Raw genomic sequence first — 24,904 nt, 5'->3', positions numbered from 1 at the left:
GCTTTTCTTCCTTCGAAGCGTGCAGTTTCAAAAGCACTTTGTTGCCCCCCGCCGGCGATGAAGTACTCGAGAATTATTTCCTCGACGGTAAGATGAAATCAAGCGAAATCGCAAGCTGCTAATTTATTTTCAGCTCCCATGACGACGAAGACGATGCCGTCGACGTTGGAAGTGGAAACCGCGCGGCGTTGTTCCCGAGGAAGACGATACCGTGACAGCATAACAACCGACCTCTGCTAGTTTCACTTCCGTTTCCGCTGCAGCACCGTTTGGTCAGAAAGCCCGGCGATCTACGCACCTCGCATTTTCCTTCAGCCTCCTCCCCACCGAGGCAGTTGCACCGACTCCTGGCGTCTGTCCGGCCACTGTAACAAGAAAATTTGCGAGGAATATATTACAACTGTACAATTATCGATAAATTCGCCTCAAAATATCATCAATTTTTCATATCGTTACGCTCTTTGCCCGGTATCGTTGTTTAAGAAATACACCAGCGGGTACGTTATGTTAAATACATACCTCCAGGCATCGAAGTCTACGTGTTTTAAACGCAAAAAGGGTTTAACAGCACCATTCTATACACAATTCTGAACAAAAAGTCTGTGATAAATTTTCATTTCTTTATTTCTGCATCAAGAATAAAAAAGAAAATAACAAAAATGCGTGCGAATCTTTGTACAGTATTGTGTATAGAACGAGGCTATTAACCCCTTTTTTCGTTTAAACCACGTGGACTTGGATATTTACGGTAAGTTTGAAATCGACCAGGGCACTCCCTTAAAGCGCGCGCGCGCGTGCGCGCCAAGATGCTTGCATCGAGATAAATCGTGCGTCGGGATCAATGGACCAGCTGGAGATGAGCGTACGGGACATTAAAGCTCGTATGGAACACGTGCTTGAGTCGAATTCGCGAAGCTTGGGACTTGCGCTGAGATTTTTATACCGGGCCGTATGCGTGCAGTGTGAAAATCGACGGATTCACAAACTATCTGTTATGTACGGTAAAGAACCGGACATCGGTATTCGTAATGTTACCTTTTCCCGCCTTCGCGTAAAATCCATCCTTCAGAGCTCTACGATATGCATAACACCAGTAATAAACCTTCCGGCGTTGTTGTATATTAAAATTAATATTATAAGCGTCCGCTGTTATCGAAAGCTACCCGACGCGACGGTTATTGGTTCTTCCAGGCGTGCAACAAGTGTGCAGCAGCGTGGAATGGCGTAAAACAAGCGAACAACGCGGACGCTCAGCCGATAAGAAATCGGGTCGATTGATTGCAGGTGCAGCACAGCACACCTTTTTCTAAGGTATACATACTGTGCATGGATTGTCGTGCTTCTCTATCCGGGATAAATTACCGGTTGCACGTGAGATTAGTTGATATCGCAGGTACACCTCGTGACGAACGAAAAGCAATAAACTGCTTGCGGATTTTTGACAAGAATCTACGCAGTTTATCCTGATCGGCGAAAATCATGGCTCGACATCTTTTGTTTACACTCGATGCGGTGCCAACTGCGTACATATGTACTTGTATTCGAACGAAAAACTGTTTCTTTTTTTTTTTTTTGCTCCTTTAGTCTATGAAATCCTAATCGCTGCAGGAGTCAGCCTCACCCGCGGTGTATTAACAGAAATGAAAGCATACGGGTCTTAACAACGACGATCAGCGTACCGCCCATTTCTTTTTTTTTCTGCTCGTTTTTTTATTCGGAAAGAAGGGAGTAAAAATGTGGGCGTAACCGACACAGCAGAAGATACATGGTAAAAATTCTATTTTTAGCTTACCTCGGATAGCCTGAATAAGAGATAAAATGCGGTGTTCCAGGAAGTCCTTCCGTCGGATCTCCCACGTGCGCTCGTCGATAGAGAGACACTGATTAACGGCCAAAATCAGCAGCGACAAGAGTCGCAGCGTGAAACGAGGGAAGATGAAAAGGGTGTTTGACCGACACACATGAAGCAGCAGCAGCAAAATACATATATCGGGATAAAATATGTGTCACACACTGTTGACAGGCACACAGAGTTCCACACCGCACACTCTCTTCCTCGTCCGTATCGTAAAAACTCAACGACGCGAAGCGCACGCAGAGTATATAACACACGCGACAAAAGTGCGCACGGAGCGCAGATGCGGTTCAGATAAAGTAGGTATAACGCGACGGCGGAAAGGGGAGAAACTGATTTGCAAAAAGCGTGCGAACGAACAGCCCGCCGGTGACAACGATGACGACACAACACAACAATATTATCAAGAACTAACGCGCACTGATGAAGGAGTTTTTGCGCGCGCGCGCGGGCCTCGCGCTTCTACACAACATACAACATACAACAATATCTGCTACTCTGGCCGCCTAATATTGCTCGTAGCGGTCAGTAGGAGGTCCTTCCTTCCGTCGGCATCCGGTTCCTGTCGCGACTGGGGTCGACTGACGACTGGAGAGCGTCGCGAAGAGCTAAAGCCGAGCTGCGCCTCGCCGGCTCTCAGCCAACCACCGCCAACCACCTGTTAATACCGTCGCGGTTATCGCGTCAGCCGAGGATGCGCGCGCAACCGTCCATCCCTCGATCCTTCAAGCCGAGTAGCGAGCGGCAACCAACATTTTCCTCAAAGAGTCAAGAGAAGAGTCACGAAGCCCGAAACCGAGCGAATAATCAACAACGATGCCGTTGCTAGCAGTCGTGCGGAGTGCTGCGACTGCTGCAATGTTTTTTTTAGCTGTACTTACGTTCGTCCGGGATTCGTTTTTGCCTGTTACATGCACAGGATGAGAGAAAACTGTTGAATACGCCCGTCCTGAGCAGACCCGGCACACTCGCATACTTAGTTGCGCGATTCTTTTTTTCTCGTCGTCGCTTTGAATATATGAGGATAATAATCACTGCTCGTTACGCAAGCGAGAATTTTACTTTTATTTCATTGTCACATTTTTCTCCGTCGCTTCGAATTCGTCGATGATGCACATTTTTCGAGCATTTCTTTTCCGCCGAATCTCCAGAAGACATCAGGCTTAGACAGCTTTATGTAAAACTTGATCGTTTCTGTTTTTTTTTTATGCTTCTTCGTAAACTGTTTTATAGAAGTAGGAATAAAATAAATAAGAGGAAATAAAAAAACAAAATGAAAAATAACGGTTACTACGGCGGATATACGTATACATAACCGTCATTGATCCCCATGATTCTGGTGAAAATGTACAATATATTTGAACAAAAAATGTATACCTATTAATTATTTTTCACTTTATATGCAGACCCTATTTTAGAGAGTTATACAGAAGCTTGTGAAATTCTCGTCCTAACGGTCTGTTCTACCGTTTCGAAAAGAATTCCGAAAACCGATCCGCGTATCGAATATCAATGAACTGTGAGAAAATTGACAAGTTACTATGACCAGTGATGATTATACAACATGCAGAGAATCCTCGTGGTCGGTTGATTGTAATATTACCGAAGCATACAGAGCGCAGGGCGGGGGGGGGGGGGGGGGGGGGGGGAGCTGTTACAGATAATAGAGTCGAGTTACACACATAGTTGAGCTCTCTGGGCGAGTTTTAAATTGTAATAATAATCGAGTTATAACCGCTGCGACGATGAACATTATAACGGGGATCCCTACAACCCGCCTGGCGTTATCCCTACTTTTTTCAACACACCGCGTATTGTCAGTACGCGTATTTAGGCATGTGTGTGTGTAAGCGTACACAGAGCGCAGACTAATTACTCGCGCAGTCTTCAGCTGAATAAACTATATGCATGTACCATACATACTGTTGCGTACAGGTTTGTGTCTTATACGCAAAATGTAAATCAAATAGCTGATCTACTCGATATATTTTTACTGAAGCTACGCGACGTGTGTAACTGTAAAAGGTATGTCGCACGGACACGTGAAGTTTGTCGAGGCTGTATCCATGTCGCAAATTTGTATAGAATCATGTACGTAAGTCATATATTCGACTTTCGTTACAATTCATAAAATCGAGACACGCGCGATTAGTACTGCTGCATCACGCGGGTAGAGTACGGATTTGGGAACAACATTTTTCATGTTGTTTGATTAATTAGTGCATATCTGCGTTCGCGCGATCGGGGAAAACCGAAATGATATTGCGTCACCCCGCTATGTGTTAATAACAAAAAAAAAAAAAAAAGAAGATAATTTATTTGGACTTTCCCCGTTTATTAATTATCCAAGACATTCTGCTCATCGCGAATTCGTTGTTTAACGACAATGTTGACGTCTAGATTCGGATAGGTTGAGATAAGCGCTGTTTCTCAGGAATTTCTCTGGAGGAAAAAATCGCTCTACGTGCTTTATCCGTCACGTGTATAACAGACGGTAAAAAAAGGTCTTCACTCGATAGTCAGGCGCTATTTGATACTCCGCGTAATTTTAAACAACTTGTATGTATACACGTGAAGACATAGGTATAGTCCATCTTTTAAATTTCTTCCTTTCTGTTTCTTCCCTACGTGTATGTCACTTAAAATAAAGCGATTCATTCGTCGCAGTACCTATTCACATACTATACATTGCTTATTTCATACAACTTTTATTGTCACACGACTAATGATATATCTAACATCGGTGTAGTGTGCAGCGTGCCTTTTTAGAAAAGTCGCTGATTACAAACGTTTATTATACAAATTATTAGCCTATCTCTTAATTCTTACTTTTTTTTGTTTCTGTTTCTTTCTTCCTTTTTTTTTTTTTTTTTTTTTTTTTAAGTTCATTAGGCGCGGTAATTATCATTTCATGACGATGGTAATGACAATTTTGACGATATAAATTGATTGTGTGTTCATATGCGTAGAAACAAATGTGTGAAGACACGGATAGGTACGCGATTTTTTTTTTTTTTTCCACTTTGAGACCTACGTAGCAATGCCCGTTTCGTGAAGCTCATATTCTTACATTGATCTCTCGGATACGGAGCGTTCCAGCTCAATTTCCAACCACTGTCCTTTTCTGTAATTATTTTAATCTAGTCTTCATTTAGAATTAGTCGTGTAAGTACAGGGCGAAAAAGCCATCGCTTCTACGCTTTAGGCAGATATAAAAACCCACTGAATAGACACACTATTTTTTACACAAATTCTATTCAGATGTTCATTCGTTCGCCATAATTCGTTAGTGCAATCGGCCGGTTTTTGCATAGTAAATTTTCTTCCGTAGGAAAATAAGCTGACAGCTCGTTATGAAATTTTGACTTTTGTGAATTTTGTAGGATTACCGAATGAAAAACGAACGATTTTTTCACTCTATAAATTTGTTAGATATAAAAGTATTTTTTATGTAACTTCGCAAAAGTGGACATGGATGGCTGGAACGCATCACAATTATGTATATATGTATAACGTACATGACTATAAAATGTGTATAGTTTACAGATTTTGTTCAAAATGATTCACTTGATCTGTAAATCACTGATCCGTCTATTTACTTTGATCATTAATTTGAATATTTCCATTTTGTTATTTACCCAGTAATTACTATTATTTATTTCTAAAATGTATAATTTTACTATCACTTACTAAATATTCGCCATTCTCACTCGCATCACAGTCATACATTTCACTTGTCTTTGGGGCGTATTTTATATACCTATGTATAGTATGTATGCATTATTTATATGTGTAATAGTATGCAGTTGTATATAATAATAATAATAATAATAATAATAATAATATCTCTACAATTTCTTGTTTGAAACATGGTAATTTGAATCCAAGTCACGCTCAGAATACGCACAGAACATAGTATATTTCGTCCACACTTTCCGCATATTCAGCACACAAATTATGTACACAAGGGCAGACACTACACGAGCCCAAAAAGATCTACCGACGAAAAACTCTGAAAAGTATGCTAAGCGCTTTTCAGACAACAGACTTACACTAATTCGTGGATTTCTTTACCTTTTTGCTGCTTTTCTACTTATCTTTCCTTCAATTGTTAATACTTTCTTTTCTCTATGCCCGATGGTCCATCATGAGCCCCGAATCCTCTTGTGAACTGCAGATATCGATCATCCTTCACCTCCTCTTTTTACGCGTCTACTAAGTGCTCAACAAGCATTTCCTGAAATATTCCGAATTGAGAATAAATAGGTGAGGAATAAAGAGGGAGAGCTGGTCAGGTGAGGAGAGATTTCTTTTTCTCGCTAAATTGAATTGCTTCCGTTATTCGTATATCTTATTCACAGCATCCCAAATCCCTTTGAATAATTTATTGCTTTCAATAAACGATCTTGAAGCTTCTCTATCGTGCCATAATCAGGTAAGAGAAGAACGTTGAAGCAAGTGTGGGCTATTGGTAATCTGCAATAAAAACCGCGAAATGTTGTTTCACATCTTCGTTGAACAGTAATGCACTTAAAGTATGCTTATGGGTAAATAATCAGCAAGATTTACGCACCTATCCGAATCCGGGCCATGCCGCGCAATCACCATTTTCAATCTCGAAAGACCACCGACGGGTACTCTATCGCTTCCAGTAGTAAATTGCAGCAGCCTGCGTTGGCTTTCGGGCGGAAGAGCGTGAGCTACCCTCCAAAAGTTCCTGACAGCTTCGCTGTCGACGGTGTAACCACCTTCGTACTCCGTAGCTGCCTCCAATTCGGCAAAGTCGAAGTTCTTACTGCCGCAGACTAGCTGCATCGTCAAAATTAATGGCATTTCATCATTACCTTCTTCCTCACAACCCTATTTACTAGGTTCAATATACAAAGTAAGGGCTGGTATCAAACCTGCTCGACTTCCTCCGGCCGGAAAAGCAGGACTAACGGGCTCTCGTCGGTAACCATTTGAAAGCCGCGTCTGAAAGCCTTGAATTGTCTTTCAACAGATCGATTTAGGAGGAAGTCTGCATAGAGATCGACGAACTCTCGCTTGTTTGATTGCGTTACGTAAATTTGATCCCCATCCTCGCGAAGCTCGTGGAAAAGTTCATACCCAAAAACATCTCTGAATAGTAGAAAATGAAAATATTATTAATATTGTTTCGCGAAACTTATATGGTTTACTTTTGATTGCTCGTTTTATCTCGCCTCTTATCTTTCTTTCTCGCTCTCTTTCTCTCTCTCATTCTCTGTTTTTGACTCACTTGTAACCGACCCTGAAGGTTTGCATAAATGTGTCAGCCATGTCTTCTCCGGTGTAATCAAGCAGCTCTTTCAAGCTTCTGTAAAGCGTTGGACTCCAGTCTTCCAAATCCGCGAAGGCTCCTTTTCTTCCCAACAACTTCCGGTAGACAACCATCGGAAAACGTACGTCGAGGATCACGTTGTTATAGATCGCCAAGCCTAATACGACTCCAATCAATGTAAACTGCGCATCGCTTTCGAACGACGTTGGATTAAACCACGTTGTTTGCGTGTCGTCCTGTTTACGATTGTATACGAGATTAAAAATCAACTACAAGCTATTACACTCACTCAATATTAGAAATACAAAGCAGAACGCATATCTTACTTGTAACGTAAACATTCCGTAATCAGGATTAAATATCTCCTCAACCACTAGCTGGAAAAATTCCTTCGATACACCACCCTCGTCAACACCTTGCTCTCCCTCAAATTCCACAACGAGTTGTTTCTTCAAATCTGTCGGATTTTCCATAGCTACCATTTCTAATTCAACGAGTGCGTCATCTATCAGATGATCTCTACGCACCTGTTAAAAGAAAAAAAGTATTTAAATTTTGTTAGCCGGTCGGAAAATTTTCCGTCATTTATGCGAAGACTTTGAAAACCATTGATCCCTGAAACCAGTTTATGAAAGCCATTATGCATACCTTTAATCGGAGGTAGGGATTCGTTGGCTGGCCGACAACAGTCTGCAGAAAACTCATTCGTCTCTCACTATACATTCGTATTCGGTTATCATAATAGAGTCCGAGTGTTTTCGTTGCCGGTGTGAGAATGAATGCATAGTTCATAAAGCTGAACTTTTTTGGCTGCTCACTCTTGTAGTAAGCAAAGTCTTTGTCCATTTCTATCGCATCGCTCAATGGCTCGTTGTAAAAGTCGTTGAAGGGAACAAATGGCTTTCGCGCATCCAATGAGCAGATTTTTAATTCCACAGCCAGTGGATCCTTCTCGCAAAAGAATGAATTAATTAATTTGAAGACAAGCACGGCAATAAGATCAATCATTCAAGGTGATAAAAGAAAACGTAACAAATGAAACATCAGAAATCAATACAGAACTTACTTGCAAAGCCTGTGTCGAAGTTCTCTGAGCACCAGTTTTTTCTAGCTCCCCAGCGTCACCTTCTTCATCTCTTCTTAGTTCTGGTCCATCGAGTTCGCCAGCGAGCATACTCGCATAGTACAGTATTTTCATGACCTTAGTCGGGGCAGTAATAGTATCAGCGTCTTGAACGCAATAGTCTCGAGTGAATGACCCTCCAATTACCTTGGTGCAAAATCGAAAAATAACAATGAATCAGCTTTCAACTATATCACTGGTTACTAATCACTGCATATCAACAAAAACTCATTGTACCTTGACGGTGATGAGTTGCTGCAGTGCTTGCAGCAGCGCCTGAAGACGAGGTTTCGAATGCCGTGCCCATACGCGTGCCAGCTTTGCCTGTGCTGTTAAAGGTAGACAGCTCGCAGCCTTGCACAACATATGCAATGCCAGCTCAAGATATTCACTGCTACCCAAAACTGGAATCTCAAATACTATGAGAAACACGTTCAGTAAACTGTCCGTGCTGTCTGAAGGCACTATACCGAATACCCTCAAGTCCAGTTCTATGTTGTCCGCCAAAGTAACCAGAGCATGGACAAGTGCAGATTCGAATGCCTCCCCTGCGAGAAAAATCAAAATGAAGTGATCAGCTTCTTATTCCCGATCCTGACTTACGTCAAACACGAATAAGCAAATCAATAATCCGTGAGTGTTTGTACCTGGCAATGACCAAAGTGCTGTAAAGGCTCTTCTAACTGCAGGCAAATCTACGCTGGTGTCGTCAGGGTGGGGTACAGTAGGTGAAGGGTCGCTACTGTCCTCTTCCTTGTCTTCTCCTTGCAGAGATCGTACTGCTTCTTTACTGAGGTCTCGCGGTGGTCCAAGAAGGTCAACTGGAGCTCGGTCAAGGAGGGCGGCAAGGGGAGAATCGTTCTCTGCACTTTTTTGAAAACTACGACTCAACGCTTCTGCAGAGGAGAAAACTTCGCCCAAGGTGCGAATGAGGAGAGAGTAGGATTCTTCAGATTTGCACTGCTGTATTATATCCAACAACTTTGGTTCAGTCAAGTATGGCACTGGTTTCCCTATTCAAATTAGAGAAATAAAGTAAAAAAATATGTACAAATGTGTATGTATTTACTCAGAGATCATCTCGTCGATAGTTCTCACTTAATTTAATCTAAAATTCTCTTATGTTTTATTAGTTCAATAACCGTGAAAAGCACTGGCCGTATTCTTCTTTGCAAAAAACTTACTAATTATTCGTAGCTTTGTTTTGTCTTTGACTAGTAATAAACAAAGCATAAAGTCACAAACAAGCTTCGATAAAGCATTTATTACAAAACAAAATACATAATGTGACGGTATAATAAGGATTTATCTCTCTTCGGAAATAAATAGTGTATAAATTGTTAAAATTCGTTGCTTTTCATGCATCGAGACGATCTCTTCGCTTCCAAATACCTAAGGTACAACGTCAACACAACTAATTTCCTAACGAGCCGTTGCACCTGGCGCTTATCTGACCGTCGAGAAACTCCAATTCTTTTGGTCCCAAGTGACTTCCTTGGTACCACGTCTTTTAGTGTTGGTTTTACCCCCCTCATTTTAGACCGTGTTATCCTACCAGGATACAAACTTTCGCTTTTCGCGTATTTTCGTCGCCGAATTGGCGCACAACGTGTATCATGGATGTTATGCAAACTAGACGTGCTGCTAGAATTAGAATGTGAACGACATTGTCTGACCCGAAGGTTGTTTCTTTCTGTAACTGGCGTATTTGTTCTATCGATTTTTGAGCAACTCTTGGACCCCCCGAGATCGGAAATTTTGTCAAGATTTAAATTGTTTTCTGATTTATTTAAGGAAACGGTATTAGGACTTTCAACGGCACCATCAAAACATGAACACGGCATGTCCTTGGACTTGGAATTATCTGTTTCTCCATGAACAGAACCGGTAGAAATGTTTGGGCAGTTCGATGCTACAGCTTCAAGGTCTCGGTTCGTATTTTCCAATTTTGATGCAATACCTTCGTCAGAGCAAGTCGGGTTTACACTTTTCACTGGCAAACTTTTCGCCAGCGACGCCGGGCCTGGCTCTATCGTAGTTCTCGCTACTTTGTTGGGTTGTGTTCCATCGCATAGTCGTGCCTCCTGAGAAAACAACTGAATTGCCTGCGCAGCTGCTTGATTTGGGGTCAAATTAGTCACCTGAAAAAATTGGGATGTGTAAGTTTCTGTTGCTAGACTGAGAGCATTTTTTCACTGGTTACACTGAGAAGAATTATTGTCACCTTTCCACTGGATGCGCAATGCTGATTATCACATTGTGGATTTCCGCAGCCATCTGTCAACTGATAGAAGTAGCGCTCAATGAGTTTCTTTGCCGCGGCACGCTTCATGTCGTTGCCAGGGCTCTCAGCTCCTACCCTGAAATGAAAACACAATTAAGAGTAGAAGTGGTGATGCTTGTCGATTGAAAAACTGAATCTCAGATGGTCAGTTGGCATACCAAATTCCTCTATCTATTCTCAGATTTTAAAAAAGCAATGTAGGTTTGATGAGACTAACGAACCTTCGAAAAGGTAAACAAAGAACGGATAATTCATTAGTCATTGCCATGAGAACGTGCAGACAGAGGAGAACAGGGGCGCGAGAGGAAGAGGCGAACGCTAAATATAACCTCAAAAACGCAAAATACATTGTCACGCTGACATGTCAACAACGACGACTTATACGTTGGATCTTCCCCTCGACTTTAGCCCCTGAAGGGATTCCGTGTTTTTAACACAACAGACCTCGGTCGTGAGCTAGAATTTTATTGGGAAATAGAAATTTACGGAAAAACTAAAAAATCGAGGCGATTTACCGTGTGACCAGGATCAGTGGACTCTGATTTCAGTGAACAATCAGGTTTTAAACTATAGGTGAAAGAAAATAACGCCGAGGCGGGTGTTTTACCTGGAAGTCAGATCTTCTCCAGGGTCCTCTTGGCCCTTCGCGCTCATAGAATAGGAATAGCGAAAATTTTTGCTCCCTCGGTGGTGAACTTTTCGCCCGTACAAACGACGACGACGACGACGACGTAGTAGAGAAGGAGGATCGGACACGGGAGCACCAGGGGTTGTTTCCTTTTAACGACAATTAACGACATATGAAAACTTCAAGAACCGTATTACACAAGTTACTCGTATATTTACCTAAGCCACGAGTCGCCGACACTCCGTGTCTCGGTTAAATATTGACTGCACTGAAATTTACGTCGAGATCAGAGACGAAACAGCTACTAACGAAGAGCATCAGCAACCGCGAGGAGGCGACAATCGCAAGAAAATCAGCCAGTTCATTTGTGTGACAAATGAATATATCTTCAGTTAAGAGAATAACAAAAAAAACACACACAAACAAGTTCCCGGTTCACTCCTGGTTTCCTATCTCTGTCCGTCAAAACTTTCGCCACTATTTTTCTAGCTTTGAAACACGCTCGTGTCTTCGTGCGTACTACGCGAACGCTGGCGACGAGTTATATGCCACCGTGATTCTATCTTTGGCACCTTCGCTGCCAATGTTATCCGTCGTGTCTTCTTTACTGTTGCTCGACACTCTCGACAGTTTCCTCATCTCCGATCGCAGCGCGCTAAACGTCTATCGACTCGGCGATTCCATCAGCAAACGACTTGTCGAACTTCGACTCTTGGAGCCCGGGATTCTTCGTTTTCGAAGAAACCGCTCCACTTTTATTTTTCTGCAGTCCTTATCAACTCTAAATGATGAATCCGACCCAACGTACTGCAAGGACGACTGTTCAAGTGCGAATAACGATTATGTAATTATTTTTTGAAACCTACGGTTCAGTATAAGAAAATACTGTATATAAGTAATTTATGAATCATTTTTTGCCTTTCGTGGTAATTGTGTCTACTTGCAAATATTGCATTATGAGTTTCGGGTTTCGAATCAACTTTTCCAATTGTAATTTTCTTAGTTTGTATAAGATATGGATTTGTTGAATGAGTAAGAAAATATTAGGTACAAAACGATATACACATACGTATACATATTTCGCGATACATATACATACATGAAAACGAATTTATTTTTATGCTCGATATCGATCATAGAAGTGTTTCATTAATAAGTAAAACTATAATGATAATAATAATTGGTGACAATTCACGTCGCCGGTTTACAAATGCGTGTAGTTGTGTTCGGTTAAATAAGCGTGTTACGCGTTTTAGTAGTCACCCACGATGCGGAAAAGCGGAGTTCAAATTAATGGACAATTAATGAAGTTATAAAGAATGCAGCGGTAAGTAACGCCCCGTTTAGCAGTGACCGCGGTCCTGGACCCGCTTTCGCGGTGCTGCTTTAAGAATGTTGTCAACTCGGAGTATCATTTCAGCGGCTTCAGACGCACTCAGGACAACTTGTCGCTTCACAGCCCACGACTCTGTGATTCCGAGTTTTTTCATGCAGCCGATTTTACCCTCCTCCATATCTGTAGTAGGAAATACGAAACATGTTATAGTCATTTTACGAATATCAATTTTGAGGATTCGGTCCTGAAGATTTCAATACTAACCAAGTCCCATTGTTGCGGCTCCTGAATTATGCGCGGCTCGGAGCTCGCTAACTAGCTGAGCTGAGTCGTAACCGGCGTTGTCTGCAATTACTGTAGGTAGCTGCTGAAGAGCTCTAGCGTAAGCTTCCATGGCAACAGCCTCTTTCCCAGGGGTAGCAGTGGCGGCTTTCATTACTGCACAAGCCATAGCCATCTCGCTGCAGCCTGTTAGAATTTATTTAAGACTTAGGATTACAAGGTAGAAACTGTTGTGTGCTCTTTCTGAATTGTGGAGCGCGCACTCCCACTCGTTCGCGCAATATTTTTAATATAATTTGAGTATTCAACGCAGCAACAGAGTTGTTCTTACACCAGCATTTTGGCAAGAAAAGAGAAATTTCTTACCTCCTCCAAATACGATTCGCGACTCGCGTACCGTAGCTGCCAGTACACAGAGAGCGTCGTGCAATGAACGCTCAGCTTCATCTAAAATTTGTTGAGTAGCGCCTCTGATGATGACGGTGCAAGCTTCGCCGAGAGCTACACCCGAAAAACGGAGAAGGGAGTCTTCTCCGATCATAACCTGTGGCAATTCAAATGATAGTCAAAATTGTTGATAAAATTTTCTGACTTGGATAGGTTGCAAGGCACAGATACTTATAGTATACAAGATCTAGAAAGACAACACACCTGCTCTATTAAATCGCATTTGCCGAGTTTGACTAGCTCGGGGTGATCAAAGGTGCTAACTATATCACCGCCAGTTACAAGGGCGAGTCTTTCGATACCATCAAAGTCTGCATGCTCTATGGCCATCAAACCAGCGTCAGCGAATAATTGTTCCGGATAGTTGTAGATCAACTGCCTGTTTATGAAGACATTGCAGCCATGCTTCACTATTTTGTCAACTTTATCCTGATTGGGAAACAAATCACCAATTTAGAGGTAGTAAGTTGATTAGTTGGTATGGAATCATCTAGTTCTGGCGATTGCACGTAAGCCTCACATCTTTTGCAAATAATAATTAAGTAACCTTATACGTTAAAATGAGAAAGTTGCCGTTATTTTAATACCTTCATCTTTTCCTTTTCTGCAGTCTCTAGCTCTGCAATCTTTGCCATCGAATCGACACGCACCCTTGAGCCAAAGACCTGAAAGATAAACATTAAATTCATAAAAATCCGAATAAACGCAAAATAAATCATATCAGTACAATGTATCGAGTTATTTCACTAAAAAATTGTGTAAAAAGCGTAGCTACTACATTCAAGATATACAATTTATACAAAACTGGAACAGAAGTTTCAAGGAATGCCTAAGACAATCAAAATTGCTTTGGTTTAATTCATACCTTAATTTTATCAGTATCCATGGGGGTATTGGCAATCAGAATGCGAGCATCGGTGATACGTTGTGGCTGATGAACTCCAGGTTTCTTATCGAGAAGGAAACCTTCGTCCAGGAATGAGTCAGCAAGAGTTGCACCTCGTTTTTTTATTATCTGTATAGCAGATAAATTTCCTGACCCTTTGAGACGTAGAACGGCATCAACAGCCAGCTTGCTAAAGTGTTCTTTATGCTGAGAGAGAATCTTTGAACTAAGTGTTGTTCGCGCAATGTTCATAAGATCTTTGCGGAAACTCTCAGGATCCGCTGAATTATCTGTCGCCGTGTTTTGTAGCGCCTCCCTGGCAACCGCAGTAGCGCTACGCCAGCCAGCAATTATCGTCTGTGGATGAATCTTCTGATCTATCAGCTTTTCTGCTTCCTTCAGCAACTCGGCCGCTGTTAGGTTTCAGAAAAACAGGAAAACAAATCAAATTAGTGACAGATTGTAAACTATTAATGCCAGCTTCAGAACGATTCATTGAACTTGATACACAAAAAAAAGAATAACAAACCTAATACTGTTACAGAGGTTGTGCCGTCGCCAACTTCGTCATCCTGCACTCGGCTCATGTCCACAAGTATTTTTGCTGCAGGGTTATCAACACCGACACTCTTGAGAATAGTGGCCCCGTCATTAGTAACCTGAACCTGTCCAGCCGACCGTCCATGGGCGACAAGGATCTTGTCCATTCCTTTGGGTCCTAGAGTGGATTTCACCAGTTCGCCTATAGCGATGGCTCCAACAAAAGAACTCAACCGAGCTATTTCCGCCTTCTCCTCTTCCGCCTCATGCTTTAATATTCTGACAGGATTAAGTGACACCTGAAAAAATGTTTGATCATTCATATTTTTGGTAAAAAAGAATATCATCCGCCGGATTCATACTGAGCACGAGAGGTTAGGTCGCCGTAATAGACGAGCAAAGGCGAAACACGGAGTTGTTTCAGGGTGTGCCTGATGGAGTCCACGATGCAGCTTAATACCACGCAATCATATCGTCGAAAACAGCGTCTCTGAATTCGGATATCAATCCGGTGATGATTGAGACACGTGCAATGCGTGTCACGCGATTCGCCATCGTTTTGATGCGGACACCGGACCGACAGTCGTGGGAGGATCGACTTCGCCCATCATTGGGTTCGGATTTTTAGGATTTTATATCAGCAGGGTAACGAGGAACGGGATTCCAACGAGACTTAAGCTAGTTTATTAGGTAGCTAAATGCAGTACTGACCATCGTTAATCGTTCGTTGTCGCGTACTAAATACCAAATTCAGAAATCACCGCTTCGATGTCGCGTGCCGTGATGTTGAATGATGCTGATGGAGGAACAACGAAGGGCCGACGAATCGTACCGTGCAGAAACAACTAGAAGCCTTGCTGCAACCAATCGCGATATCTGTAAGCCCCCCTAGTACTTTGTCCTACCGTCAGATGCCGCTACCCATCTTCAGTTGATTCTATCTTTCCAATTTCAAGACCAATTATGGTCATTCTTCATCGTAGGACGTATTCCTACATCTGAATTGAGTGAAACAATGCCTTCAATGGCGAATGGAACGATTTAATACACTAAAAATCATGTTTGTTTAACGGTATTGGTTTTTTCATAGTCAAATAACTCTGAATATTTTTTTTTGAGACTTCTGATATTTTCCAGTTTACTCCTGATCACAGGCAACTTGTCGAAGGCAATGCCTGATCGTAGGCGATTTTTAAGAATGTCTTACTCCTTGTTGCAGGCAATTTACTCGTTCATGAACCTAATCGTTGGCAACTGAACATGCATGCAACGATATTTTAATACAAGTCGCAGGCGTAGAAATTCAATGCTGAAGTGAGCTAGAGAGTCAGTAGTAGCATCTGGTATTGGTAAGGTCGACGTGAACTATTCATGGCTAATGCCCGCGTGCTTGACTCATTCGAAGTCATATTGTAGGAATGCGCAAGAAGAATGCAACGGATATACGGAGCTTGCTTGGTTACCAGAACAAAACTGTTTTACAATTCCAGAACGGTGCGTTTCAGCTGACTCATCAGTACAACATAGCTATATTGATATTACAACTGCATTGAGCATGTTTATACGTATGAATGCCGTAACAGTGTCATGTTTTTTGTGTATATAAAATGCTTGCACTACGTACTTTACGTCCATAGCGTAAAAGCCCGTTTTAATACGCACTTATTAAATTGACTGCAAATAAAGTCCTGCTTGGATTGGTCCAGATTATTTCACTCCAACCTCCACTTTATCTCCCCTTATCGTTGGCTTTGGGACGTCCGAGTCCCTTTACCCCCCTATTCCTAATGTATGTATTTCGCACCCCAAATTGGTGTTGTCTGCGGGGTGCGCAGGTTGCGCGTTCACAGCGTAACGGTTCCTCGCAGCTGTCTACTTCTTTCCCCTCTTCACCTTGCTCGCCCTAACTCCGGTAGCGTCGACAATAGCTTGAGCTAGACGATAGGCGGGTTGGTGATGTATGTATGTGTACGTTTGTCGAGTACAGCTTTCGGTTTAAATCACGTTACCGTGGATGAATTTATTTCTCCATTTGAATTTATTTTGCCCCATTTCAAATGCGTTTCTGCAATTTTAGTGACACAAACGACCGCAGACTGAATATTTGAAAGATTATTCAGTTTTGGAGTTGGATTACATTTGGTTGGTCTGGCATATGTCGCTTCGAATTTTAAATAGTTTTTAATATCTGCAGAATTTTTAATGATCAAAAACTACGTACTTCCCATTTGGACTGTATGTAAGACAGGTTTTGCGCGGTGCAGGATACTTGAAAAATATTTTCTTCAAACGGTCTCACAACTCCGTTCGAGGCGTTCGGAGTTTCAAAACTCGTTTTTAAGTCAGAGTAACAAAAGCCAGCGAAATAGAATAAGGGTACGAGTCAAGGCAAGGGTAGGGCGGGAAAAGTATAAAGGACCAAATTTACTCGGCAGAAAACTGAACAAAAATAATCCAAAGTAGCGGAAAAAAAGTCACAAGCATAAGTGGACAGACTGAAACATTCCCAAAATGAAAACGTAGCGTAATTGAAAGTTGACTGATTCCCTGATCCTTAGATCGCGAATTTGTTAATTTTGTCGTTAGCTATCGCGGCGTTTAATAGGCTTCACCACGTCACCCGCATTTAGTACACGATCGTGGCACGCGTGCAGCTTTAAAGTTGGAGTGTGCGGGCGCAGATGTATCGGGACGTCGGCACGGGCGGGTGACTCTTTAAATGCAAGGGGCGGACGTCGTCCCTCCCCGAGGCACACCGAAGCACACCGAGAGTGGCACCTGGCGCCGGGGGCCCATCGTCGTAGGCCGGACTCCCCCTTCGTTTTCCCCAGTCTCCACGGGGCCCGGGGTTGCCATATGCGATCGTGTGCGGCTACGCCACGGCAAGCCAGGATGTGGGGCACGTGCGAGGACCCCGTCGACGCAGAAGACCCCTCTGGATGAGCCACCCTCCCCCACGGTCTTCCCCCGCGACGAGCCGTAACGGCGGGCCCCGCGATCCAGGGGTGCCTTGGAGTTCGGTGGGGGAACGGACCCGGATCGCAGAACCTCTATCGTCTGGGCCCCCGGGTCGGTTCAGTTACGCGCTGAACGTCGCGAAGTCAGCTAAGAGCGGTGATCAACTGTGCGGTTTTGGAGTGGGTGACTAATTCCGAGGTAGTGAAAATTGCCATGAGCTCTAGTCACTGACATCGAACGCAACCAGTCCTGAAATGAGTCGCTTTAAGAGAAAACAGAGCCAGGTTTTCTGGAAGTACATGGAGTCCCAGGACCTCGGCCTGCCGCGCGAGACGGACCTTCTCAAGCCAAGGGAAATCCTCGAGCTTCCGGCACCGCTGGACGATGGGGAGGAAAAGCTCGCGGCCGGAGGGGTCGCGGAGGGCTCTGAAGACTGGAATGAGCCGCGGGACCGGGAGAGATCGGCGAGTCCGAGAAGCTACATCGGCCATCGAAGCCAAGACTCAGGGTTCTCGGACTCGGAACGCTCGGAGGAGTCGGGGGTTGACGCGTACGCTTCCCGCGTCGAGAGGCTGCGCCGCGCACGGACCAGGAAGTCACGACGACGGAGGATTTCCGAGGATCGGGAGAGTGAGGAACGCCTCTCTCCTGCGAGGGAAGAGAGGGACCAGCGCTGCGCCGCTGTTAAGAGGCTCGACTCGCTCTGGGCACCCACCGAGCTTCCTCCGCACCCCAGACACACGTCGACCCCTAAAACTGGCGATCGTCGCGGCCGGAAGGTTTCCGCGTCGCTGCCGCGCGGCTCCAGAAGACGAGGCGTTGATAAGCGGCGAGAGACTTCAGTTGCTGTTTTCGACCGGTTAGTGGAGATTATTATTTCATAGCTGTTGTGAGGTTGGTATTTGAATGTCGGTCTCACAAAAAAACAGGGATAGGGCACCCGCGGTACCTTTTAGCGTCTGAAATTCAGGAAAATTCATACGACAGTGCAATCGATTCAACTATGATGCAAAATTCTGAAACTTTCTGTCCGTTCGTTGAATTCTCCCAGCTCGTGTTTCGAGTTATTTTGAAATGGATGAAAAACTGTATTTATCGCGATGATTAGAGGTATGCTTTCTGAAACAGGAAACCTTTTAATTGTCAGGTACGCACCGAATTAATCCTTCATAATTTAAGTTATATAAAAGCGTCAGTTGGCTGTTGTGCCATTGACAAAATATGCAAAATACAAAGAAGCATTCCGGTGGCATGGCGTATGCACAATAGGAGAAAGACATTCTTGGCCTGTTAGCATCACGCTGTAACTATAAGTGCCATTTCACGACGAATGCTTAAAATACATCGCCGGCCAATGTATCAATCTGTACGTATACGATTTGCTGAATCGCAGTACAAGCGTCGTACTTCCGCTTGAAGAATGCAATTCCTTATATACTTATACCGTTTGCCTTATGCACATGGCCAGGGGCGTATTATTTCTTACTTGAGTTGTATTTTTGCATACAAATATCCGTAAGCCTGATTATACACCTCATGCAGCGTATTCGGTACATAATATGAGCGCAGACCTGCTTCAATCTGAATGAAAAATATTTTAAAATAGGCAGGACTGAACTTTTACTGCACGAATTGTTTCGTACACCAGCCTATTCATGCGCTTCAAAGATTATTGTAGTTGATGGCCTCCGTTTCGGTGCTTCAGTATTAGGTATACGCGGTTGGTTCGGCTCGCTGTGATCAGCATTCGAATTGACTCACGGCAGCCACGCGCTCACGTCTGCGTCCCTACATACGTGACTCAATGCAGCCAGGTGTACGCACACTTATAGAAATACATGGGCAGGCCGTACTTGTGTACATACACACACGCGTCGAACGAACCGCGTAGAATCGTGCAAGGATTGGTGTAATAGCGATAGGCGGAAGCGGTCTCGCGACAATCTCACAAGATTGAGTCAACCTGAGTGAGTCAGTCACCACCTACCTGTCCGATAATGACTCTCTCGAAAGAGATATAGAGAGAATTTCGATGACGAAGAACTTTGTTGAGCTAATTGCGAGAATGCAACGTCGTGAGGCCCCCCTTTGATACACGTGAGAGGAGGGGGGCAAAGCCAGATAGTACGGCGCAACTACGGCGGTGAATCGCATTTTGAAGAAGCGATTAGTTAGCGCTTGTAAATTGTGCCACTATTTGCGCAACTCGTTCTCTCTCTTTCTTCGAGTTTTAACATATATATCCAAGTATTGGAATTTAGATCGGGTTTGTAATTAAAGTTTTACAAAAACAATTGAACTTCTTTCAAAATTACAAGTTATCCGTGATCGCTGCACCGTTGCAAGTATTTTTAAACATGTAAATGTATGAACTTCCTTTTCTGCCGGAATAATTTTGCACCCCGAACTCCAGAGACGTGACTAAACTAAGTTGAACGAAACATCGAGGATTAATGACGCGAATGTGAACGGAAATTTTTGAAAAGTCCGTTAGAGTCGATTTCGACGCCGTGGCTGAATCGAACTTGGAAAAATCCAATCAAGACCGACTTGAATTTGATTTATCTCCCATTACCGGAAGTTTAAAATTTCAAACGTGACAAAGTCGCGACTGCACTCTCACTTTTGCATTCGAGTAACCGTCTCCCGGTTTCTTTTTACAGGCGAGACGCGGACAATGACGATGAAGAGGCCGAGGACGATGCTCGAGTGCCTCGAATGATCGGAGTGTCTATGGCGGACGGAGAGTGCCTGGGAGATTTTTTGTACGCCAGCGAGCCGCCGGAGGACGTTTTCCAGGCGTCGGAGTCCGCGACGACGTCTTCCGGAGCGGTACGACGGTCGTCGACGCATCGGACTGGTGAAAATTCCAACGGACAATTTGCGCCGGTCAAGTCATGGCTAAACCTTCTCGCCGTGGAGACCGAGGGCGAGTGCGGTGCTACTTTGCAGAGCAAAGCTTTGCCCAGAATCAGAACTCCCTGTAGCAGTTACGGTGGCAGTACGACCAGCCTTCAACACTGTATCCAAGGCCGGGACTCCACCCTCCTCACCGCCTCCGCGACCGCCGCTGCGACGAAACTATTGGCTAAGGTTGAGCAGTTCCATCAACGGTATCAATCCGCTTTGAAGTAAGTATTTCGCCTTCCATTTTACGGTATATATAGAAATTGGAAATAATCGATGATGAATGTGTAACTGTAACAAAATTTTTCACCCGCAGAGAGCTAAACAGTCCTGGTAGCGAGAGATCAGAGCGCGGTTTGATACAGTCGCTCGAGGAAGAGGCGTTCCTGCTGCTCTCGGAACTCGGAGCCCCGCCGCCTCAGAGAGTGCGCAACTTGACCAGTTCGAAAGAAGTTCTTCGGCAGCTCAGAGAACTGCAAAACGAATTGGACCACGTTGTGGATGCCCGTCTAGATTTCTACGTCGAGGTACTTATATTGGCTTACCATTTACCCGCGTCGTTAAGTCAGGACACGTGGTATGCACAAGCTCTTTAAAAACCAAATTTCCCCAACAGCGGATCGTCCGTGGGCTGGAAGAGGCGCCGAGAGAGGATGGGATCGCGGCGCGAGGCGCGCTGGCGGGGTTGACGGCACTGGGTCTGGGTCCAGGGGGTCGAAGAGGTGGACGAAGCGTCGCGCGATGTTCGGGGGTGCGAACGCTGCTGACGGCGTTGATTTCGGTGCGGGGGCAGTCCAGCGGATCGAGGGATTCGCGGGTTGCATGCCTGCGCGCCCTCGGTAGCGTCTGCTGCTGCGCCGAGGCGATAGAGCAGCTGGCTGCGCACGGCGGCGCTGAGATCTTGGCGGACCTTCTGAGCTCAGAGGCGGCCCCGGAAGCCGAGAAGATGGAGGCCACGGCCCTCGTCGTGCAGATAACGGCGCCCTGGACTGACGCCTTGGGGCTTCCCCACCTGGAGCCCTTCGCCGAGGAACTGGTTCGGTCTTTGACCCTCCTCGCCGAGGATACCGCCTGCTCGCAGACGCTGCTACTGGCCGCGGCGGCCTTGAACAATTTAGCGCGGTCCCCACGATGTGCGGGCCCAATGGTGGCCCGGAAGACGGTCGCCTCTCTGCTCAGGAGTGTGCGGCGTTCGGGGGGCGGAAGCATCTGCCTTATGGAGCAGGTCGCGGCCCTGATCGGCGAGCTAGCGAGATCCTCGCAGCTCCATCCACACTTGGCGGAGGCCAGAGCGTCCGTAGCGCTGGTATGTTTTCTCAGGATGAGACCTCCCGGCCTCGAAGATGCTTACAGGAAACTCGAGGCCACCGCCTCCGAGGCCCTCGCAAGGCTTTGCGTACACCGCGAGGTTGCCCAACAGGTCGTCGACGTCGGTGCCATAAATTGCGTTATGCCTTACAATCAGGTGCCCACCACGGACTTGTCGACGGTCAGAAAAGCCCCGAACAATCGGTACACTCGGTCTCTCAGGATCGCCTGCAAGAGAGCCGCCGAACAAATTGACGCCGCCAAAGCTTCCGATCGAGCTTGCACTTTGGATCGTCGTTGATTTTGAAAAGAGGCATTGGATCTGAGGACGGTGGAAATTGAGTGATAAGACATCGGAAAATATTTTAACACTGAGATAATGTGATAGAGGAAAGAGTGATTGACGAGCAAATCCGGCGTTGTACTCAGTTTATAGATATATCACAACGAATAATAATAGTAATAATAATTATATGTATATTTGTATAATGATTATCGATACGTTATATCATAAAATATTTATAGTTATCGTGTTAACTGACAACTAGCGTCGAGATAATAATAATCGAAGAGATGGCTGAAATTACAAGACTCTGAATCGAAAGTTACACATATGGTTGTCAGAAAACCTTTCGAGTAACTTCGTATCTGTGTAATTTAGTTCCAGTATTTTCGCGTGGATACATCGAATAATAAATTATACAGTAAAATCTATACCTAGGAGGTTTCCAAGTTTTATCAGCTCGTTTTTTACATACTTTATGGATAAAAAACTGTACTGTGAATAATTGATTCGCAGCACATTATACATGAATGTAAATTTGCAATAGACTAGGCTTACGACTCATGTGCCATATTTTGCAATACACCCAGTATAAAGTATAAGTAACGACTTATGCGCATTGGTACTTATTTCTATAACATGTTCGTATTCATATAATTATATAACGCGTAAATTTTCATCCGTACTTTTACTTGTGAATGTAGAGAGACAGATAGAGAGAGAACAGAAATTTTGCGAGTGGTGTCGTTTGGATGAATAAAACTTTATACTCTATCCTATTTACTTCATATCTACAAATAATACATGTATACTTAAATGTGTAAAAAAATACTCGATCACATACCCTAATATTATCTGCCCATTCATCGGAAATCTTTCGCTCAGGAATGAGAAGAAAAGCTACAGCAATTGATCCTAGCTCTCCTCAAATTATTCTTGCCAAAAATAATTCTGTTATGTCGTTACGTATCATTTTTACCGACGAGTTGAGAAGCGTGAAAGATGTCGACGCTCGTTTCCAAACACGGCCTCAACTCCATGTCACAGGCTCCAAGCGTCATTTTTCCAGCAGAAGCTTTGAAGTAGTCTAAACCTCGTCCAATTTTTATTACCCAGCCATTGTTCAACCTTTTCGTGATTCAAATCCACGTACACATGAATGAAAAATTATTACCACAATATATTTGCGGGTGAAAATAAAGGGAATACATTAAACTTGGGTAAATTACTTACCGAACTTGCCGATCATGTAGCGTCGACGAGAACGTGAATTCAAATGATATTTGCCGCAATCCAAGGCTTAGCTTCAATTCCTGTAGTCGTGCTGTTTGTTCATTCCGATGATCTGAATCTTGGGTGGTTACCAGCGTCACATGTGCCAACGAATGGCACTTTTGAATCCCAAGTTCGCAGAGCCGCAACAAGTTTTGACACTATATCGATTAGTGCAATAATATATCTTGAAATACAGTTTTAAAACATGGCACGTTCAGAATTTATTCTTCGGAATATAAAGCGCTGTAAAATCAGTTTTTCAGAATAGATTGTGCTAAAATTGGTCTATTGAAACAATTAACGTCATGCTGCGTATTTGGGACGAAACTCGGATGAGTGTCATATTACCAGCTATTAAAACACGATCGATGCATATTCAGAGAGTGTTTTGAATTCGTTTTGTCTACGGAAAAACTGATTTACCTGATGAAAACTCCTTATGTAGGGATCTTCGATGTGTATGTAAGTTACCGAAGCGTCTAAAAACCTTCCGAAAACGGTGGCGTATCCGTGGCCGGTGGAGCCTGCCTCAATTTTCGTCTGTTCTCTATACCTTCCCGCGGATTTTTGCTCCTTGATAAGTTCCTTTATGGTTTCGGCTCTGTCCATATATTCAGCTGCTTTCCCTTTGAAATGTTTCTTCTTTGTCGCGTCTTTGGTCTCTGTACATCAGAATATCATACATTATACCGATAGCCACCTAATATTCAACTTCGAAGGTGTCGTTTGGTATTATTTCATTATCATACCTTTTATCAAATCCATGAGTATCTGGAGACCTTCTTGATACAAAACCAGTGCCATCGTGTATCTTTCTTTGGTATCCATTTCGACGGCTCTCATCAAAATTGATACGGCTGCACTCTCCATAGTTGAATCTAATTTTTTTTTAATTGCTACACTGTACTCGGTATATTGTATGGTATATTATACGCATAGAATTTTGGCATGCACCTCAAGAAGGGTACTTCAATAGGAAGGGGAATCTTCAATTACCTTATCTCTTGAATAAACAAGAAACGCGCGAACTTTGAAACATCGAATAAAAATTCAAAAATACACCCAGTAAACGCCATCTATACAAATATAGTTTATGGCAGCATGGCACGACTTGATTCACCAATGTGGCGGCGACCAATGGCGACAGTTTACAATACAATCGCTGCTGCGAGCAGCACAAACGTCATTCATCTTAACAGTAATTCTAACCTCAAATATGTTTTCTTCTGCGATCGTTGCGTGCACGAGTACGTAAACTTCTCAAAATTTCCATCAAGGCACGGTGCTATGCCTTGGTCATCGGGCCCGGATCTTTTTCACTGAATTTCACCTCCTAACCTGCGTTAAAACCGATGAAAAACAACAGTACATCGGCATAAAATAAATCGTATTAGAACTTCTGCAAGAGGGCGACCATCGAGTAGCGTGAAAAGCGGCAATCGCAAAGTCAATCAGCTGTGCGGGACTGGCGCTAGGTGCCAATAGCTGCT

The 24,904-nt window shown here is 43.8% G+C and overlaps 4 protein-coding genes across 5 annotated transcripts; 1 reads left to right on the top strand and 3 right to left on the bottom strand.

The window, feature by feature from the left end:
* Nucleotides 1–4,737: 4,737 nt before the first annotated feature.
* Nucleotides 4,738–11,966, bottom strand: LOC124412202 (ubiquitin-protein ligase E3A). 2 transcript variants are annotated; one of them, XM_046891885.1, is made up of 13 exons: nt 11,411–11,966; nt 11,172–11,341; nt 10,505–10,640; nt 10,241–10,421; nt 8,928–9,293; nt 8,518–8,828; nt 8,224–8,427; nt 7,806–8,105; nt 7,484–7,684; nt 7,116–7,393; nt 6,760–6,976; nt 6,429–6,664; nt 4,738–6,331 (listed from the first exon to the last, which is right to left on the bottom strand). In XM_046891885.1, exons 2-13 carry the CDS (start codon nt 11,216–11,218, stop codon nt 6,211–6,213), a joined length of 2,598 nt encoding a protein of 865 aa, XP_046747841.1. In that variant the 5' UTR covers nt 11,219–11,341; nt 11,411–11,966; the 3' UTR covers nt 4,738–6,210. The 2 variants fall into 2 exon arrangements, with proteins under 2 accessions (XP_046747841.1, XP_046747842.1); XM_046891886.1 differs by lacking the exons at nt 11,172–11,341; nt 11,411–11,966 and adding an exon at nt 10,723–10,907.
* Nucleotides 11,967–12,251: 285 nt separating this feature from the next.
* On the bottom strand, nt 12,252–15,550 carry LOC124412258 (T-complex protein 1 subunit beta). The gene is made up of 8 exons (XM_046891990.1): nt 15,395–15,550; nt 14,673–14,982; nt 14,123–14,556; nt 13,845–13,922; nt 13,462–13,686; nt 13,177–13,354; nt 12,793–12,996; nt 12,252–12,708 (listed from the first exon to the last, which is right to left on the bottom strand). Exons 1-8 carry the CDS (start codon nt 15,395–15,397, stop codon nt 12,536–12,538), a joined length of 1,605 nt encoding a protein of 534 aa, XP_046747946.1. The 5' UTR covers nt 15,398–15,550; the 3' UTR covers nt 12,252–12,535.
* Nucleotides 15,551–17,788: 2,238 nt separating this feature from the next.
* Nucleotides 17,789–22,908, top strand: LOC124412208 (protein inscuteable homolog). Its single transcript, XM_046891898.1, has 4 exons — nt 17,789–18,500; nt 20,305–20,772; nt 20,865–21,075; nt 21,165–22,908. The coding sequence occupies exons 1-4, from the start codon at nt 17,896–17,898 to the stop codon at nt 22,155–22,157; spliced, it is 2,277 nt and encodes a 758-aa protein (XP_046747854.1). The 5' UTR covers nt 17,789–17,895; the 3' UTR covers nt 22,158–22,908.
* A 186-nt stretch (nt 22,909–23,094) lies between these two features.
* On the bottom strand, nt 23,095–24,757 carry LOC124412211 (MIT domain-containing protein 1-like). Its single transcript, XM_046891901.1, has 5 exons — nt 24,624–24,757; nt 24,164–24,292; nt 23,838–24,076; nt 23,373–23,572; nt 23,095–23,267 (listed from the first exon to the last, which is right to left on the bottom strand). The coding sequence occupies exons 2-5, from the start codon at nt 24,282–24,284 to the stop codon at nt 23,102–23,104; spliced, it is 726 nt and encodes a 241-aa protein (XP_046747857.1). The 5' UTR covers nt 24,285–24,292; nt 24,624–24,757; the 3' UTR covers nt 23,095–23,101.
* Nucleotides 24,758–24,904: the final 147 nt, after the last annotated feature.

Source organism: Diprion similis, chromosome 11 (genome assembly GCF_021155765.1).
Source record: "Diprion similis isolate iyDipSimi1 chromosome 11, iyDipSimi1.1, whole genome shotgun sequence".
Taxonomy (NCBI): domain Eukaryota; kingdom Metazoa; phylum Arthropoda; class Insecta; order Hymenoptera; family Diprionidae; genus Diprion; species Diprion similis.
The sequence above is the reverse complement of the archived record's forward strand: the minus strand, read 5'-3'. Positions and strand labels throughout refer to the sequence as shown.

What these genes read in the sequence shown, in the direction of transcription:
- LOC124412258 (XM_046891990.1), bottom strand. An exon ending in TGGATACTGATAAAATTAAG is followed by an intron (nt 13,923 to 14,122) that starts GTATGAATTAAA and finishes TTTATCTTTCAG; the next exon opens with GTCTTTGGCTCAAGGGTGCG. An exon ending in GCGAATCGTATTTGGAGGAG is followed by an intron (nt 12,997 to 13,176) that starts GTAAGAAATTTC and finishes AAATTCTAACAG; the next exon opens with GCTGCAGCGAGATGGCTATG.
- LOC124412202 (XM_046891885.1), bottom strand. Translation starts at nt 11,218, where the DNA reads ATGAGCGCGAAGGGCCAAGAGGACCCTGGAGAAGATCTGACTTCCAG. An exon ending in ATTGCGCATCCAGTGGAAAG is followed by an intron (nt 10,422 to 10,504) that starts GTGACAATAATT and finishes CAATTTTTTCAG; the next exon opens with GTGACTAATTTGACCCCAAA. An exon ending in GGCCGGAGGAAGTCGAGCAG is followed by an intron (nt 6,665 to 6,759) that starts GTTTGATACCAG and finishes TTGACGATGCAG; the next exon opens with CTAGTCTGCGGCAGTAAGAA.
- LOC124412208 (XM_046891898.1), top strand. Translation starts at nt 17,896, where the DNA reads ATGAGTCGCTTTAAGAGAAAACAGAGCCAGGTTTTCTGGAAGTACATG. An exon ending in CGGTATCAATCCGCTTTGAA is followed by an intron (nt 20,773 to 20,864) that starts GTAAGTATTTCG and finishes TTTCACCCGCAG; the next exon opens with AGAGCTAAACAGTCCTGGTA. An exon ending in GTCTAGATTTCTACGTCGAG is followed by an intron (nt 21,076 to 21,164) that starts GTACTTATATTG and finishes TTTCCCCAACAG; the next exon opens with CGGATCGTCCGTGGGCTGGA.
- LOC124412211 (XM_046891901.1), bottom strand. Translation starts at nt 24,284, where the DNA reads ATGGAGAGTGCAGCCGTATCAATTTTGATGAGAGCCGTCGAAATGGAT. An exon ending in ACATAAGGAGTTTTCATCAG is followed by an intron (nt 23,573 to 23,837) that starts GTAAATCAGTTT and finishes TAATCGATATAG; the next exon opens with TGTCAAAACTTGTTGCGGCT. An exon ending in CTACATGATCGGCAAGTTCG is followed by an intron (nt 23,268 to 23,372) that starts GTAAGTAATTTA and finishes AATCACGAAAAG; the next exon opens with GTTGAACAATGGCTGGGTAA.